The 16,614-nt window shown below is 51.8% G+C and overlaps 1 protein-coding gene across 1 annotated transcript in view; it reads right to left on the minus strand.

The window, feature by feature from the left end:
• ABCF1 (ATP binding cassette subfamily F member 1) overlaps positions 1-16,614 on the minus strand; it is a 254,988-nt gene that overhangs the window by 124,995 nt on the left and 113,379 nt on the right. The window contains exons 12-17 of the mRNA XM_078641704.1: positions 14,449-14,544; positions 10,458-10,553; positions 8,685-8,807; positions 8,451-8,551; positions 7,784-7,869; positions 767-906 (exon numbers count right to left, since the gene is read on the minus strand). Coding sequence (XP_078497830.1) covers positions 767-906; positions 7,784-7,869; positions 8,451-8,551; positions 8,685-8,807; positions 10,458-10,553; positions 14,449-14,544 — 642 coding nt within the window. The remainder of the gene's footprint in view (positions 1-766; positions 907-7,783; positions 7,870-8,450; positions 8,552-8,684; positions 8,808-10,457; positions 10,554-14,448; positions 14,545-16,614) is intronic.

Raw genomic sequence — 16,614 nt, forward strand, 5'->3', positions numbered from 1 at the left:
TCACCCGAGCCCCCGGCCGCAGCACGCGGGCGTCGGGGGGAGTCGGGGGTGCGATGGCGACGCCCCGACTTCTTGTGCTTACCTGACGAGCCGGAGGAATGGTGGCGACTCCCGGAGCGCCCATGGCGGCTCCGCGACCGTTCCCTCGACCTCCGACCGGACCGGGACCGCTCTCGACGCGGGGCCGACAACCGGAGCTCGAGAAGCTTGCGGGACCGCTCCCGCCTAGCTTTTCCAGTCAAGGCCCGACAGTCGACGCAGGACTCCACGTCGTGGTCCGCGCCCAGACACCGGAGGCAGAGTCGATGGTGGTCGGTGACCGACATCATGCGGTCGCACTCGTCACAACTCTTGAAACCGGGCATCCTACCGGCACCGTAAAGATCAATCAGTTAACAAAAAACTTGGTCAAAGACCGGAGTACTGCTCTTCGGATCTGCGCTAACTGGCGCGGAAAAAAGAAGAACTGACGTCAGCGCGCGGAGGCGGCGTCTATATACTCCAGCGACGTCATCACGGCGCACGACGCCGACGACGCGGAGCCGCAGGGGACGCCTGCAGACGACGCCTACCGACGCGCAGGGGTACTGCTACGCAAAAGTTTCCGGATCCAGACTGACGCCTGGGGATATTCTAAGGTAAGGAATCTAATACTAACCTGTTTCTTTCAGATATGCCATCTTCCTTCTCCATCAGATCTCCTGCACTGCCACCCTCCTTCTCCAGGCGTGCCTGGAAACACTTCTCCTGCTCTAGCGCCACCCACCTTCTCCAGCCGATCTCCTGCACTGTCGTCGCCCTTCTCCAGGCGGGCTTGGAGACGCTTCTCCTGTTCTAATAATTTCAGGCGTTTGGTGTCTGCCTTCAGAACAGACTGGACAGCTGGTGTATCATCAGCAATCACCTCTGGGAAAAAAAAGAAATATGCAGAGAGGCCTGAATATTGAGTTGACATGGAGACATATGAAGCACTGGCAGTAGAACATGCAGATGCCAGTATAATTTATCACACAGGGCAAAAGTAAACTTCCAAAACTAAAATGTGGTTGTAAGAATACAACGGAACTATGGCAAAGCCAAGCTGAGAGGTCTGTTTATGCAGGACTTTGCTGACTCAGTAAATGACTGCACCAGGAAGGCGGGGTAGAGACCCAAGAGAAAGGCAGTACGGTGCAGAGAGCGAATATGCTACTTACCAGTATGCATCTGTTCTTGGCATGTAGGGCTGCTGACATTCCTATCTATAGCATAGATCGCCGCCTAGTGTTGGGTCCGGATGATTGCACATTGTTGTCCTGGAAGAGTCTTCGAAGTATCACGAGATAGGTGGCTCCTCCCCTGGACTACAGTGCGCATGGGCATCGACTCCATCCTCAGATTGTTTTTCGCCATTGTGGCAGAGATGGAGTGTAGTACAGTAAGAGCTGTCCATGCAAAGAGTGAATGCTGCAGCTGCGACAGGCACCGGGGAGGAGGGCGGGCGATATGAATGTCAGCAGCCCTACATGCCAAGAACAGATGCATACTGTTAAGTAGCATATTCCGTTCAAGGCATGTGGGCTGCTGAATTCATATCTATAGCATAGAATAAATAGCAGCCCCTCCACTAGCGGCGGCTGCCCGTGCCAGCTGCAGACGTGTGAAAAAGTGTTTTGAGAACAGCCTGCCCTACAGCTGCCTGCTGTTTGGAGTGCACATCTACACAGTAGTGTTTGGTAAATGTGTGTGGTGTAGACCATGCGGCTGCTCTACAAATGTCTTCCAAAGGGATATTACCAAGGAAAGCCATGGAGGCCCCCAACTTTCGCGTGGAGTGGGCCCTTGGGGGGGGGGGGGGGGATTGTCAAAGTGCGCTTTGCTTTCTGATAGCAAATTTGAATACACTTAACGATCCACCTGGCTATTCCAGCTTTGGAAATGGGGTTGCCCTTGTGTTGTGCGGAAAAGGCAACAAAGAGTTGTTTTGTCTTCCTAAAGTCTTTGGTCCTATCAATGTAATACATTAGAGCTCTTTTGACATCAAGAGTGTGGAGCATTCTCTCCGCCACCGACTCAGGATTTTGGAAGAACACAGGCAGTTCAATAGTCTGATTGATATGGAACTGTGAAACCACCTTCGGAAGAAATTTAGGGTTAGTGCGCAGCACAACCCGGTTGGAGTGAATTTGTATGAATGGCTCTTGGATAGTTAGTGCCTGGAGTTCAATAACACGTCGCATCGATGTAATCGCTATCAGGAAAGCCACTTTCCATGTTAAGAACTGAATCTCGCAGGAATGTAGAGGCTCAAAAGGTGGACCCATCAGTCTGGTGAGGACCATATTAAGGTTCCATTCAGGAGCTGGCGGGGTCCTGGGAGGAATGACTCGTTTCAGTCCTTCCAGAAAGTCCTTAATGGCAGGCACCCTGAAAACTGAGAGATGCTGCCTGTTTTGGAGATAAGCCGCTATGGCGGATAAATGTATCCGAATGGAAGCATATGCTAGATTGCATTTGTAAAGATGTAACAAATAACAAAAGATGTTGCGAGTAGACGCATCTAGCGGGTTGATGTGTTCCGTACGGTAAATGACAAACCGCTTCCATTTTGCTGCATAGCATGCTCTTGCCTCCCGTATGATATCCATGCAGTCGGGAGGCAAGTTAAGGTAGCCAAATTCTAAGACCTCAGGAGCCAGATCGCCAGGTTGAGCTGTTGCGGATCTGGGTGCTGAATGTCGCCATGGCTCTGCGTCAAAAGCCTGGGAGTGAGGCGCAGCCTTTGATGCTGTACCACGGATAGTTCTAGAAACGTGGTGTACCATGGTTGGCGTGCCCACGTTGGAGCAACCAGGATGAGCGTCATCGAGTGTTGCTTCAGTTTGCGTGCCACCAGCAGTATTAGAGGTGCTGGGGGAAAAGCGTACGCAAATTTGCCTGACCAGTTCATCCATATCGCATTGCCCTGCGACTGTGGGTGCGGGAACCTTGCGGCAAAGCTTTGGCATTTGGCGTTTTCCCTTGTGGCGAACAGGTCTATCTCTGGATGACCCCACTGCTGGAAGTACGGGTGGAGTACTGATGGATGTATCTCCCACTCGTGCATTTGGTGGCTGTACCTGCTGAGCATGTCTGCCATCTGGTTGTCCTTGCCCGGGAGGTGTTCCGCCATGAGAAAGATGTTCCGCCGAATGGCCCACTTCCACATGCTCTGAGCCAGATGAGACAACTGTGGAGAGTGTGTACCTCCCTGCTTCTGAATGTAGTACATTGCTGTCATGTTGTCTGTCCGGATCAACACAACTTTGTTGCACAGATGTACCTTGAATGCCTTCATCGCCATGAAGATTGCCATCAGCTCTAGGAGGTTGATGTGCATCCTCTTTTGCTGTGTCGTCCATAGTCCCTGCACCGTGTATTGGAGTACATGAGCTCCCCATCCTAGGAGAGATGCGTCCGTCGTTAGGATGATTTGTGGCACAGGCTCCTGGAACGGTCGTCCCTTGCAAAGGTTGTATGGATTCCACCAATGCAGAGAGTTGTATGCACGACCGGTTACCAACACTAGGTCTTTCAACTGTCCGTGAGCCTGAGTCCACTGATGTGCTAAGCACTCCTGAAGCGGACGCATATGTAGTCTCGCATACGGGACTATGGAGATGCAGGAGGCCATCATGCCTATCAACTGCATGAACACTCGTGCTGGAAGAGAGTGTTGCGGTCTGAATTTCTGTATCAGCAATTGAATGCTGTTGATCCTCACTGGATTTGGCTGTGCTGTGGCTGCCAGAGTGTTTATCGTTGCGCCCAGATACTGCCGTATATGGGCGGGCTGGAGTTGTGATTTTGGGTAATTTAGTGAGAATCCCAGATCGTGAAGAAGGTGAATGGTGTGGGACATGTCGGCTGCGCACTGCTGGGCTGACTTCGCTTGGACAAGCCAGTCGTCCAGATAAGGGTAGACGTGAATGTTTTGTCTCCGGAGGTGTGCGGCCACTGTCGCCAGGCACTTTGTGAACACCCTGGGTGCCGTAGTCACTCCGAAAGGGAGGACTTTGAATTGGTAATGCTGATTTTGAATGGTGAATCTGAGGTATTTTCTGTGTGACGGATGGAGCGGAATGTGAAAATATGCATCCTTTAAGTCTAATGTGGCGAGGAAATCTCCTTGATTGAGCAACGGAATAACCTGCTGCAGTGTTAGCATGTGAAAGTGTTCTGATAGAATGTACTGGTTTAGGGGTCTGAGGTCCAGTATGGGTCTGAGGGACCCGTCCTTTTTTGGGATTAAGAAGTACAGGGAGTACACTCCCGTGCCTCTTTCCTCCACCGGCACGAGCTCGATTGCCCCTTTTTGCAGCAGGACGAGTACCTCCTGCTGCAATAAGTGCAAATGCTCTGTGGACATAGGACGGTGCTTTGGTGGTATGTTGGGTGGAGTGGATGTTAACTCCAGACAATAACCGTACTGGATAAGCTTCCTGACCCACCTGTCTGTGGTGATGGATCTCCAGACAGGCAGGAACTGTTGGAGTCTCCCCCCGACAGGTGTTGTATGGTCGGGGGGCAGTGACAAGGCGTCACTGTTTGTTGGTGGCGGAGGATCGGGGGTTGTTGTTTCCACGACCTCTGCCCTTGGCGCTGTTTCCGCGATATCCACCGCTATTTTGTTTGTTGTATGTGGTTTGCGTGCCTCCTTTATTGTACTGTGTTTGCTGGGACAGCTGGCCTCTGGAAACACCTCTATTGCCTGAGCGACGAAAAGAACCACCCCTGAACTGCTGCGACTGGAGAGCCCCCATAGACTTAGCAGTCTGTGTCCTTTTTGATTTTTTCCAGGGTGGTGTCTACCTCAGGCCCAAATAAGTGATCAGGGTTTACAGGCTGATTTAGGATGGTGGTTTGTATCTCCGGCTTGAATCCGGAGATTCTGAGCCAGGCTTGTCACCGCAACATCACACTGGTGTTAATGGCCCTGGCCGCGGTGTCTGCTGCGTCCAGTGCACACTTAATAGAAGCATTTGAGATGAGTTTCCCTTCCTGTATGAACATCTCAGCTGCCTCTTTATATTCATCTGGCAAGTGTTGTAACAGGGTCTCAAGTGTATCGTAATGTGCCCTGTCATATCTGGCTAAGAGTGCCTGAGTGTTTGAAATGCGCCAGATATTGGCCGCTTGAGCCACCACCCTCCTCCCTGATGCTTCTAGCACTTTCGATTCCTTGTCAGGGGGGGGGGGGGGGGGGGGGAGGAGGAGGAGCATCACCAGTAGTTTGTGAATTCGCCTCTTCCGGGCATTGGAAACAACTAGAGTCCAACGGCAACTGCCCCTTGATGTAGGTACGGTCCCCAGGCGCCGGCTTGTACTTCTTCTCAATCCTGGGGTTTATAACCCTTGCCCTTGTGGGTTCTTTAAAAATGTCTGCAGCATGTTTCAAGACACCCTTCAGCATTGGCAGAGTCTTCACGGTTCTCTCAGAGGTGGAAAAGGTGTCAAACAAAAAATCCACCTCAATAGGGTCAGCATGGAGCTGGACATCATGATTTTTGGCTGCCCTTTCAATAAGCGAATTAAATGCCGCTGAGTCCTCAGTTGGTGATGTTTTCACATTATACACTTGAGTGTCCGGGGCAGTTTGTTGATCCCCTGGGTCAGCAGCATCTGCCCATGTGTCTGCAGGGTAGTTGTACTCCTCATAGTCGCCTTCCCCAGCCTCCACATCTGAGTAAGTGGGAGAGATAGGAGCAGTGTCCTGTCCACGTGGAGCTATCAGTTCTACAAGAACGAGGGAATCCGTTGAATCCTTTTTTAAAGGAATTGTGTAGGACTCCATAGGCTGTGCTGGGGCAATCTTTCGCTTGTAAATTGAAAGTTTCCCTGTGTGGGCGTCGATGAATTGTTCTGACTGCTCCTCAAGCAGGGGTTGACGATGCTCCGGCCTCACAACCTTAGGTGTAGGCTTCGGCCCCGTGGATTCCTTCATGGGGGCCTCGACGACCGGTTTAGGTGCGAAGGCCTTCGGCACCACTTTCGGTGGCAGTGTAAACTGAATTGGCGCAGGTGACTTTTGAGGTTTGGAGGCAGTCTTCGGCGTGGAAGTATCCTCCGGTCCGACAGCCTTGTCCTTAATGCGTTTTAACGACTCCGACACTTTCTTTGCGAAGGAGGCGGACGGTTGCGTCGACTTGACAGGTCCCTTTGAGCCCCCAGGTGCGGGCTCGAGGGCCGAATCGCTTTTGGCCGTGTCCGTCCGAGGCACCGGGTCGACGACCTTTGTAGCGCCGAGCCCTTTGTCTGTGTGGACGGCCTTCGTCTTCTTCGGGTCGATGACCTTGACAAGCGTCTTCGGTGTCCCAGTCTTCGGGTCGACACCCTTGACGGCCTTCACCGGGTCGATAACCCTTGTAGACTTTGTCGGCGCAGATAGGTTAGAAGACTTCGAGCCGACCAAGGCAACACGCACTTTTGGCGTCGATGGCGCCTCTATTGCCTTCGGTTGTGAAGGCACCGAAGCTTTCACTTTCGGTTTCGATTTCACCATTTGTGGCTCATGAGAAGTGTCCATAGCCGGGCCCGGAGGCGAGACTGTAGAACCCAGTGTAAGATCTTGGGTAAGGCCATGCGGCGATCCCTCGACCTGAGCCGTATGAATTGATTCCACGGGGCATAGCTCCTCGCTTGAGCTATCTTCCATGGCCCCATAGGCCCCATCGTCGTCTCCTACCTCGTCGACGACGTCTTCAGCATCGAGCATTTCTACGTCTGCATCGTAGTTGGAGTCTATTTCCGCAGCTGGATTGGACATCGGCTCTTGATCTTCCTGCTCGTCTGCCTCTTCTCCCTCGGTATCGAAAATGTTCACCGGGTCAGGTGCCGTCTGCTGGGCCTCCTGGCGCGCCAAAGTCGAATCGTCTTCTTGGAGCGGAAACGAGAACAAGCCATACAGCTTGCCTCATCGTGATCCGGCGACAGGCACTTGTTGCACACCGGGTGGACATCGATGTGAGGGTACTTTCAAGTTGCACACGGGGCACCTCTTGAACGGGCTCCGTTCCATGATGTTTCGTCGTAGAATGTCTCTATCGTCGACCGGGCCTTGAGCGCCGAAGAGTCACGCAACTCCTCTGGATGTCCGACTCGGGAACTGAGCCGGAACAGAACTGGGCACCGATCGCAAGACAATACCGACGATAATTAAAGGCCTTAGGGCCAAAAGAAAAGTTTCTATGGATTCCGAACTTGAGTGATCAAATATGCATCCGAACCCAATGGCGGAAAAAAAACAATCTGGGGATGGAGTCGATGCCCATGCGCACTTTAGTCCAGGGGAGGAGCCACCTATCTCGTGATACTTCGAAGAGTCTTCCAGGAAAACAATGTGCAATCATCCGGACCAAACACTAGGCGGCAATCTATGCAATAGATATGAATTCAGCAGCCCACATGCCTCGAACATAATTTACGGGGAACCAGTCAGAATATCTGGTTATCAGCTGTTACAAGTCTCACATCCTTGGGCCCCAGAGACAATGATTGCTAAGAAATCACCTTCAGCACCCAAGAGCAACTACGTCAACAAGACCCCATTTGCTCACGAGACCTGTCGCACCTCCTTAGGACCCAAGACATCGCAGCTCCCGCAAACATTACATGTGGCATTTATCGAGGCCACATCGATCCATACAGCACCTGCCTTCAGGTAGGATTCACACAGAGCTCGGACCCGTGTCTGATCATCTGGCAGCTCCCCAGCATCTCAGTCAGACCCTTCTGAAGCCCCTGGCGGTTCCAAGCCCGCACTCACCTTGCTCACACAGCAGCACATCAATGTTTGGCGGGATGTTCAGTGCACGGTTCGCAATGTGTTTCAAGAGGGTGGTTTTCCCTTTGCTGCGAGACAAAAAAAGAGGTCAGTGTTCAGATGTCATCAGACAGGACACATCCCAGTGCTCTGAACTGCTCTGGGAGACGGCGGCCAGTGCTCAAACATAGTTGGGAATGTCATTTTGGGAGATCATTGTCAGTTCACGATCAGTGTTGGAACCGTCACTCTTGGAACTCATGGCCAGTGCTCAGAAGGCACAAAGCATCATACACTGGCCAGGAGTGCTCAGTGATGCGATGATTCAGAAGCAAGTTCAAGGATTACTTTTTGTTTTTATTTTTATACTTCGGGGGTACAAGAAGAGCGAAAGAGAAGAAAAAGAGAAACACAACTGCGACATGTGTAGCAAGTTTGAGTTTTAGAATCTCAGAACTCCAGTTAAGTATGGGGGTAAAATCCAGTATTAATTCATTGCAACGAGGATGAGCGTTATGAGCCATCGAGGGCGCACACTACAAGCCGACATGCAAACAACAGTACAAGATCTATAAGCTATCTACAGGGGAAGGTTTATAGCCATAGAGGGGTGGAGGTCCTACTCTACTGCGGGCAGAGGGATAAGAACTATGGAGCAGGCAGAACATACCCATTTGGCCCCACAAGACCATATCTGCGGCCAGCAACCACATACAGGTCAGAGTTCACAAACAGCTCCTTGCCGTGAGCCGAGATGCTGAACTTCTCAAGCTGGAAGACAAAAGGACGATCAGCAGTGCATGGCGTGAATAAAGGGAAGCAGTATCATTTGGTGCAGGGGATGCCAATGGGGCAAAGAAAACGCTTTCTTTCAGGCAAAAAAGGAGGGAGGGTCCTGGCTTACCTTTATGTCAGAGGCGTTCTCCAGCATGGCCTGTCGGGAGGATAGCTCCGCTTGAGACACTGAAAAGTCATTCTCCTCTGCAGTGGCTTGCTTCATCATTGCCACCTGTTTCTCATAATCAATCTGTAATGGAAATATGATGAGACTTTGACGAGTGTACAGTGCATCATATGGAGAGACTTTGACGAGTGTACAGTGCATCATATGGAGAGACTTTGACGAGTGTACAGTCCATCATATGGAGACTGACGAGTGTACAGTGCATCATACGGAGAGACTGACGCGTGTACAGTGCATCATATGGAGAGACTTTGACGCGTGTACAATACATCATACGGAGACTTTGACGCGTGTACAGTGCATCATACGGAGAGACTGACGCGTGTACAGTGCATCATATGGAGAGACTTTGACGCGTGTACAGTGCATCATATGGAGAGACTGACGCGTGTACAGTGCATCATATGGAGAGACTTTGACGCGTGTACAGTGCATCATATGGAGAGACTTTGACGAGTGTACAGTGCATCATATGGAGAGACTTTGACGAGTGTACAGTGCATCATATGGAGAGACTTTGACGAGTGTACAGTGCATCATATGGAGAGACTTTGACGAGTGTACAGTCCATCATATGGAGACGAGTGTACAGTGCATCATACGGAGAGACTGACGCGTGTACAGTGCATCATATGGAGAAACTTTGACGTGTGTACAGTGCATCATACGGAGAGACTGACGCGTGTACAGTGCATCATATGGAGAGACTTTGACGAGTGTACAGTGCATCATATGGAGAGACTTTGACGAGTGTACAGTGCATCATATGGAGAGACTTTGAGTGTACAGTGCATTATATGGAGAGACTTTGAGTGTACAGTGCATCATATGGAGAGACTTTGACGCGTGTACAGTGCATCATATGGAGAGACTTTGACGAGTGTACAGTGCATCATGTGGAGAGACTTTGACGTGTGTACAGTACATCATACGGAGAGACTTTGACGCGTGTACAGTGCATCACACGGAGAGACTTTGACGCGTGTACAGTGCATCACACGGAGAGACTTTGACGCGTGTACAGTGCATCATATGGAGAGACTGACGCGTGTACAGTGCATCATATGGAGAGACTTTGACGCGTGTACAGTGCATCATATGGAGAGACTTTGACGAGTGTACAGTGCATCATATGGAGAGTCTAACCGAGCCTTGAATCAGAGCATTTGTTTACATAAAGGAGAATTCAGGAGCAGAGAGCAGACGTCTTAACTGACACCTTTGCAGCTCTCACTCAGCAAAGAAGCTCAACACTTTACAGAGTACCAGCTGTGTTCATCAATTCACCTACAAATATTCTCAAATGGAGAGATCGCAGACTGTCGATTGGAGGGAAGCAGTGACCAGCCACAGAGGCCAGCCACAGGCACCCTACAATCGGCAGCCATTTCAGATCATACACCCTCTCCTGTTGAAGAGACGAATGAACCAGAACGGGTGCAACAAGGGCAGACAGAGGGTTTCTTCACGAATGGCATCGAGTTCATGCCCTGTATGAGTCATGATAGAGCTTGAAAGGACACAGTGTCTCTTCCACCACTTTCACCTTCCCTGCGCTAAAGACCACTAATGTTACCCGTAACCGTGCACTTCAACCTCACATGTACTGTTCCTTGAACCAGCCTTCTGGCGTGCACGTAACAGCTGCCTGTAACTCTGCATCTCTTCGCTTCACCGCCAGTGCTAGTACGAAGGCCAAGTCCCGAAACTCACCTGCTTCTTAATCTTCTTTTTCTCCTTCTTGCTCAGGTTGGCATAAGGATCATCTTCCTCCTTTTTGTCGTCTCTTTCCCCATCATCATCATCAGACTGCCAAGGAAACAAACACAATAATCAGGCGACCAAAACTAGATAAAAGAAGAACATGGGGAAATCTAGAGACAATCCATCCAAGGCCAACATACAATGAGCCACGTCTACAGCATTCACCGTTGCGGCTATCTGATGCACGGTCATCAGTAGAACCCATACTGTTCCAGAAGGAGCTTGGCTAATCAGATTGCTGCTTTGCTACAGCTGGCTCACTCCTGGTTCTACACTGCTGATCCCTGCACAGCCACATCCAGACGTTCAACCTCTGAAGCTACGTGGTTCTGCATACATGGTCTACACAAAATTCCACTCTTTCGAAACTGCTCAGCCACTTAGCAACTCCAAGCACAAGTGCTCCCTATAGGAAGCTGGCTCTGTATATACTATACCAAAGTGAGGTATAGTGTGCACAGAGTCCAGTGGATCCCCAAAGGTAAGTGGTAAAAGTAGATAATGCCTACTCTCGATTTGTGGTAGTGTGGGCGAGAAGTAAGGCTTTAGCAGAGGGTAGTTTTCAGCATTTCTTGCACACTCAGACAAGAAATGATGTCACACGAATTGGTTACATTTTATTTCTAGAACCAAGCAGGCCTGGCACAGGTAAGTGAAATAGTACTTTCAAGAATAATGCAGTTGAATGCAACTTGTTTGGTTACAGGTAGGTTAAATGTTCAGAAACAGTTGAAATAACTGTACAGGTACTTTGGAAGTACTTTGTGAGTATTTGTTATATTACTTTTCAGATTACTTTTCTTACTCCTTGAAAGAGGTAAGTAATGCAATTTATTATTGAAACACACTTGTTTGAGTTTTCATATTATTTCCAACTCCACACTTATAACTATTTTCACAGAAAAGCAGTAACTGCATATAGGAGAAAACTAAGTTCTGATTAAAGGTAAGTACTTGCTTTTGGGACTTGGGGTTCTGGGGTTAGAACAAGGGCTCCCCCAGGGTCAAGGATGCACTCAGAGAACACCCTCAGAGGCACTAGGGCGGCCGGGTGCAGCGTTCTGAGGCTCAGTGTTATCCAATGAGGAGAGGGGGCCTCCGGTTGGTGGCTGCTCACGGGGACGCCACTTGGATGTAGGAGCAAAGCTCCTGGGGTTAAGCTCAGGTCAAAGGGGATCCGAGTTAACACACAAGGTGCACCCAGAACGACACAGGGGCAGCAGGTTGCTGTTTTGGAGTCGGGTGCCCTGTTTTCAATGGGGATTCTCCGGTCACAACAAACACTGCAGGCTCTGGCACGAAGCCTTTCTGGAGGCGACTACCGGTTGGGGAGTTAAGGTGGGATGCTGGGGGTTGCCTGGACATCATTAATTAGGGGGGAGGGGGGGAGTTCAGCCTCCAGATCGAGGCTGCAGGAGTCGGCTGGAGGCAGGTCGGGGGTCACTGGATCCCAGGTCAGGCTCGCCGGGGAGACCTCCTCTTGGTGTTGGGCCCCTCGAACTCTGGCCATGGGCATAGGGTGCAGAGTAGTGCAGACTCGAGAACCTGGCTGGAACCAGAGTCTGTTTGGTGAGCAAATCCGGTGCTCAAGGGAGACAGTCTTGATAGGGTGAGGCAGGGCAGGTCCGCCGGGTTTCTTGGGGCTGCTGGACACGCCAAAGCTTTACTGGATCAGGTTGAGGTTGGGACAGGCTAGTAGGGCTGGGACCAAGTCAGTTGGCGGCGTCCTCTTCGTCCTGCAGTACAGCTCTTCGGTCCTTCTTGCTTGTCTTAGGGGGCAAGGTTCAGGGTTGGCCCTAAATACTAAATTTAGGGGCGTTTCAGGTAGGTACAGGTTGGGACCAATGGCTCCCTTCCTTGGGATGGGTAAACCCCTATTATGCCACCCTCCAGTGGGTAGAGCAAATAAGCCTCACTCTGGTTGTCTGGGTCCCCCACATCTTCAAGATGGTGGGGAGCGAGTTGTGCTTCACCTCGCCTCCCCCACCTCTGGGGTGGCGTTGGCAAAGGTGGGAACACCTCTCCTCCTATCTTAGTTTTTCCGCTGATTCTCCGGCCCTAAGTGCGGGTCAGAACCGGCGGAGGCTTGTTGCTGAAAGCAGCAAATGGTTGGGTCAGCTCAAAGGCGGCATGCCTTTGAAGCTTCTCATTTGTGAACCCTGCCCATCCTGGGGTAGGAGGCTTGGCACCTCTGCCCACAATGTGTTTTGTTTTCACAACCCAAGAGCGGCAAGCTCTCGACCCAGAGGTCTAGAAAAAAAAAAAACGGAGTCTGCACTGCAGCATCCGAGGAGCAAAACAGCTTAAACCCTGCCAACATGCAAGAAAAGGAGAGTCCTGATAGGCTTGCACCGAAAGCTGTGAAGAGGAATCCTCTCCAAGATTCCCTGAGCTCCCCATACCCATGATGCATTGCGCTAACAAGTGCCTCTCACAGCCAGCTCTTGTTTTACACTTTAGGCATCAACTTCTCCACTTTACTCCTCCTGGACAGGGATTTTACTGAGTGTTATTTAATATGTAAATTTCTCCTTCCAACCACCTCTTCAAATGAGCTTAGACTGCTGTAGTTTACTACACTGGAGAGTGTGCAGCATGTCCCTCACCCCACCGCCTCCACCGCTGTGTCTGTATGTCCCTCACCCCACGGCTGTGTAAGTTCTTCACCCCACGGCTGTGTAAGTTCTTCACCCCACCGCCTCCACCGCTGTCTCTGTATGTCCCTCACCCCACCGCTGTGCAAGTTCCTCACCCCGCCGCCTCCAGCAGGCTTAGACTGCTCTCCTTTACTACCCTGGAGAGTGAGTGTTATTTAATATGTGAAACTGTGTATGTCTCCACACCTCACCCCCTAAAGGAGGCTTAGACTGATGTGGCCCTGGACAGTAAAACACCCCACGGGAGATACTTGCTTTCAGTCGCAGTATCGGTGCTCTTGGGACACTAGAAGTAACAGCAGCTCACGCCAAGGAAAGTGTCCACCTGTGAAATCTTGACCCCGAAACAAAAGCCTCAGACTGCTCGGCACCTTCGGATTCAGGCATTTCTCTGAGCTGATTACTCAGCACGTTCTGAGATTTGTTTTGGGGGTGGTTAAGGCAAATATTTCCTTCTTAGAAATCACACTACATGTATCTCAGTGCCTGTAGTGCACTGTCTCATTCCTTTGAAAGCACCTTCGTTCAATCCAGTACAATGATTTTAAACAGTAATTAACAAACACATTTTATTCATTTACTCTCAACCAAAATAGTGTCTGGAAGACGGGCCTTGCTTCCTGGAAGGCTTTAGCAGCAAATAAGAGCGCCCGTGGAGAAACGCGTCTAAATGACGGACACCCTTGCATTCCACAACTGTGACCGTCCCACCTACCCAGCAGCTGAACGAGAAGACTCATGCTGCGGTGAATGTCCAGCAGAGATCGCTCTTCCTCACAAACATGCGTCGCTCAGAGAAATCTAATACAGGGCTGATACCAATAAAGGACTATCTAGCACTCTGTGCCAAAAAACTTTCACAGACAAGTGCATAGTCTGAGCACATCTCGGACTCTGGTGCACAACGCCCAGAAACAAAAAAGTCATTCCGATCCACCCACTCTGTGGGAAGCAGAGAACCCACTGGTAACTCTATGGAGCTGCACAAACCCTCAGGAGGAGGACACTTACACCGGATCTTTACATGGGGTCCTGCTATACTGAGGCCACTTCCTGCTGCACTGAGGCCACTTCCTGCTACACTGAGGCCACTTCCTACTACACTGAGCTGCTACACTGAGGCCACTTTCTGCTGCACTGAGTCCACTTCCTGCTGCACTGAGGCCACTTCCTGCTGCACTGAGGCCACTTCCTGCTGCACTGAGGCCACTTCCTGCTGCACTGAGGCCACTTCCTGCTGCACTGAGGCCACTTTCCGCAGGAAGCACTGTACGCCCTCTTACCATGTCTCCAGACTTTGTCTTTTTTGTTGCTCCATCCTCATCGTCTTCCTCCATGTCCACATCGTCGTCGTCCTCCTCAGATGGAGCATATTTACTCTGAAGTGAAGACAACATCAATGAGTATACAGACTAGCAGTGCTAGAACATCTCACTTTAACATGCATGGCTAGAAATACCAACTCCAAATCGTGTGACATCATTATCTGGTTGTTACAAAAATCAGGCCCCTACTCGCCTCGCAGTCCTAACACCTGGTCATGCAGCGACTCGTCTCGCAGTCCTAACACCAGGCAATGCAGCCACTCGCCTCGCTGTCCTAACACCTGGTCATGCAGCCACTCGCCTCGCTGTCCTAACACCTGGTCATGCAGCCACTCGTCTCGCAGTCCTAACATCTGGTCATGCAGCCACTCGTCTCGCTGTCCTAACACCTGGTCATGCAGCCACTCGTCTCGCAGTCCTAACACCTGGTCATGCAGCCACTCGTCTCTCAGTCCTAACACCTGGCAATGCAGCCACTCGCCTCGCTGTCCTAACACCTGGTCATGCAGCCACTCGCCTCACTGTCCTAACACCTGGTCATGCAGCCACTCGTCTCGCAGTCCTAACACCTGGCAATGCAGCCACTCGCCTCGCTGTCCTAACACCTGGTCATGAAGCCACTCGTCTCGCAGGCCTAACACCTGGTCATGCAGCCACTCGTCTCGCAGTCCTAACACCTGGTCATGCAGCCACTCGTCTCGCAGTCCTGACACCTGGCCATGCAGCCACTCGTCTCGCCGTCCTAACACCTGACCATGCAGCCACTCGTCACGCTACCCTAACACCTGGTCATGAAGCCACTCGTCTCGCAGACCTAACACCTGGTCATGCAGCCACTCGTCTCGCAGGCCTAACACCTGGTCATGCAGCCACTCGTCTCGCAGTCCTGACACCTGGTCATGCAGCCACTCGTCTCGCACTCCTAACACCTGGTCATGCAGCCACTCGTCTCGCTCCCCTAACACCTGGTCATGCAGCCACTCGTCTCGCTATCCTAACACCTGGTCATGCAGCCACTCGTCTCGCAGTCCTAACACCTGGCCATGCAGCCACTCGTCTCGCCGTCCTAACACCTGGCCATGCAGCCACTCGTCTCGCCGTCCTAACACCTGGCCATGCAGCCACTCGTCACGCTACCCTAACACCTGGTCATGAAGCCACTCGTCTCGCAGGCCTAACACCTGGTCATGCAGCCACTCGTCTCGCAGGCCTAACACCTGGTCATGCAGCCACTCGTCTCGCAGTCCTAACACCTGGTCATGCAGCCACTCGTCTCGCAGTCCTGACACCTGGCCATGCAGCCACTCGTCTCGCCGTCCTAACACCTGGCCATGCAGCCACTCGTCACGCTACCCTAACACCTGGCCATGCAGCCACTCGTCTCGCCGTCCTAACACCTGGCCATGCAGCCACTCGTCACGCTACCCTAACACCTGGTCATGCAGCCACTCGTCTCGCTGTCCTAACACCTGGTCATGCAGCCACTCGTCACGCTACCCTAACACCTGGTCATGAAGCCACTCGTCTCGCAGGCCTAACACCTGGTCATGCAGCCACTCGTCTCGCAGGCCTAACACCTGGTCATGCAGCCACTCGTCTCGCAGTCCTGACACCTGGCCATGCAGCCACTCGTCTCGCACTCCTAACACCTGGTCATGCAGCCACTCGTCACGCTACCCTAACACCTGGTCATGAAGCCACTCGTCTCGCAGTCCTAACACCTGGCCATGCAGCCACTCGTCTCGCTATCCTAACACCTGGTCATGCAGCCACTCGTCTCGCAGTCCTAACACCTGGCCATGCAGCCACTCGTCTCGCCGTCCTAACACCTGGCCATGCAGCCACTCGTCTCGCCGTCCTAACACCTGGCCATGCAGCCACTCGTCACGCTACCCTAACACTTGGTCATGCACCCACACGCCTCGCTACCCAAACACCTGGTCATGCAGCCACTCGTCCCGCTACCCTAACACCTGGTCATGCAGCCACTCGTCTCGCCGCCGTCCTAACACCTGGCCGTGCAGCCACTCGTCTCGCAACCCTAACACCTGGTCATGCAGCCACTCGTCTCGCCGTCCTAACACCTGGCCGTGCAGACACTCGTCTCGCAACCCTAACACCTGG

This window comes from Lissotriton helveticus, chromosome 5_1 (assembly GCF_964261635.1).
Source record: "Lissotriton helveticus chromosome 5_1, aLisHel1.1, whole genome shotgun sequence".
In the NCBI taxonomy this organism is placed as follows: Eukaryota; Metazoa; Chordata; class Amphibia; order Caudata; family Salamandridae; genus Lissotriton; species Lissotriton helveticus.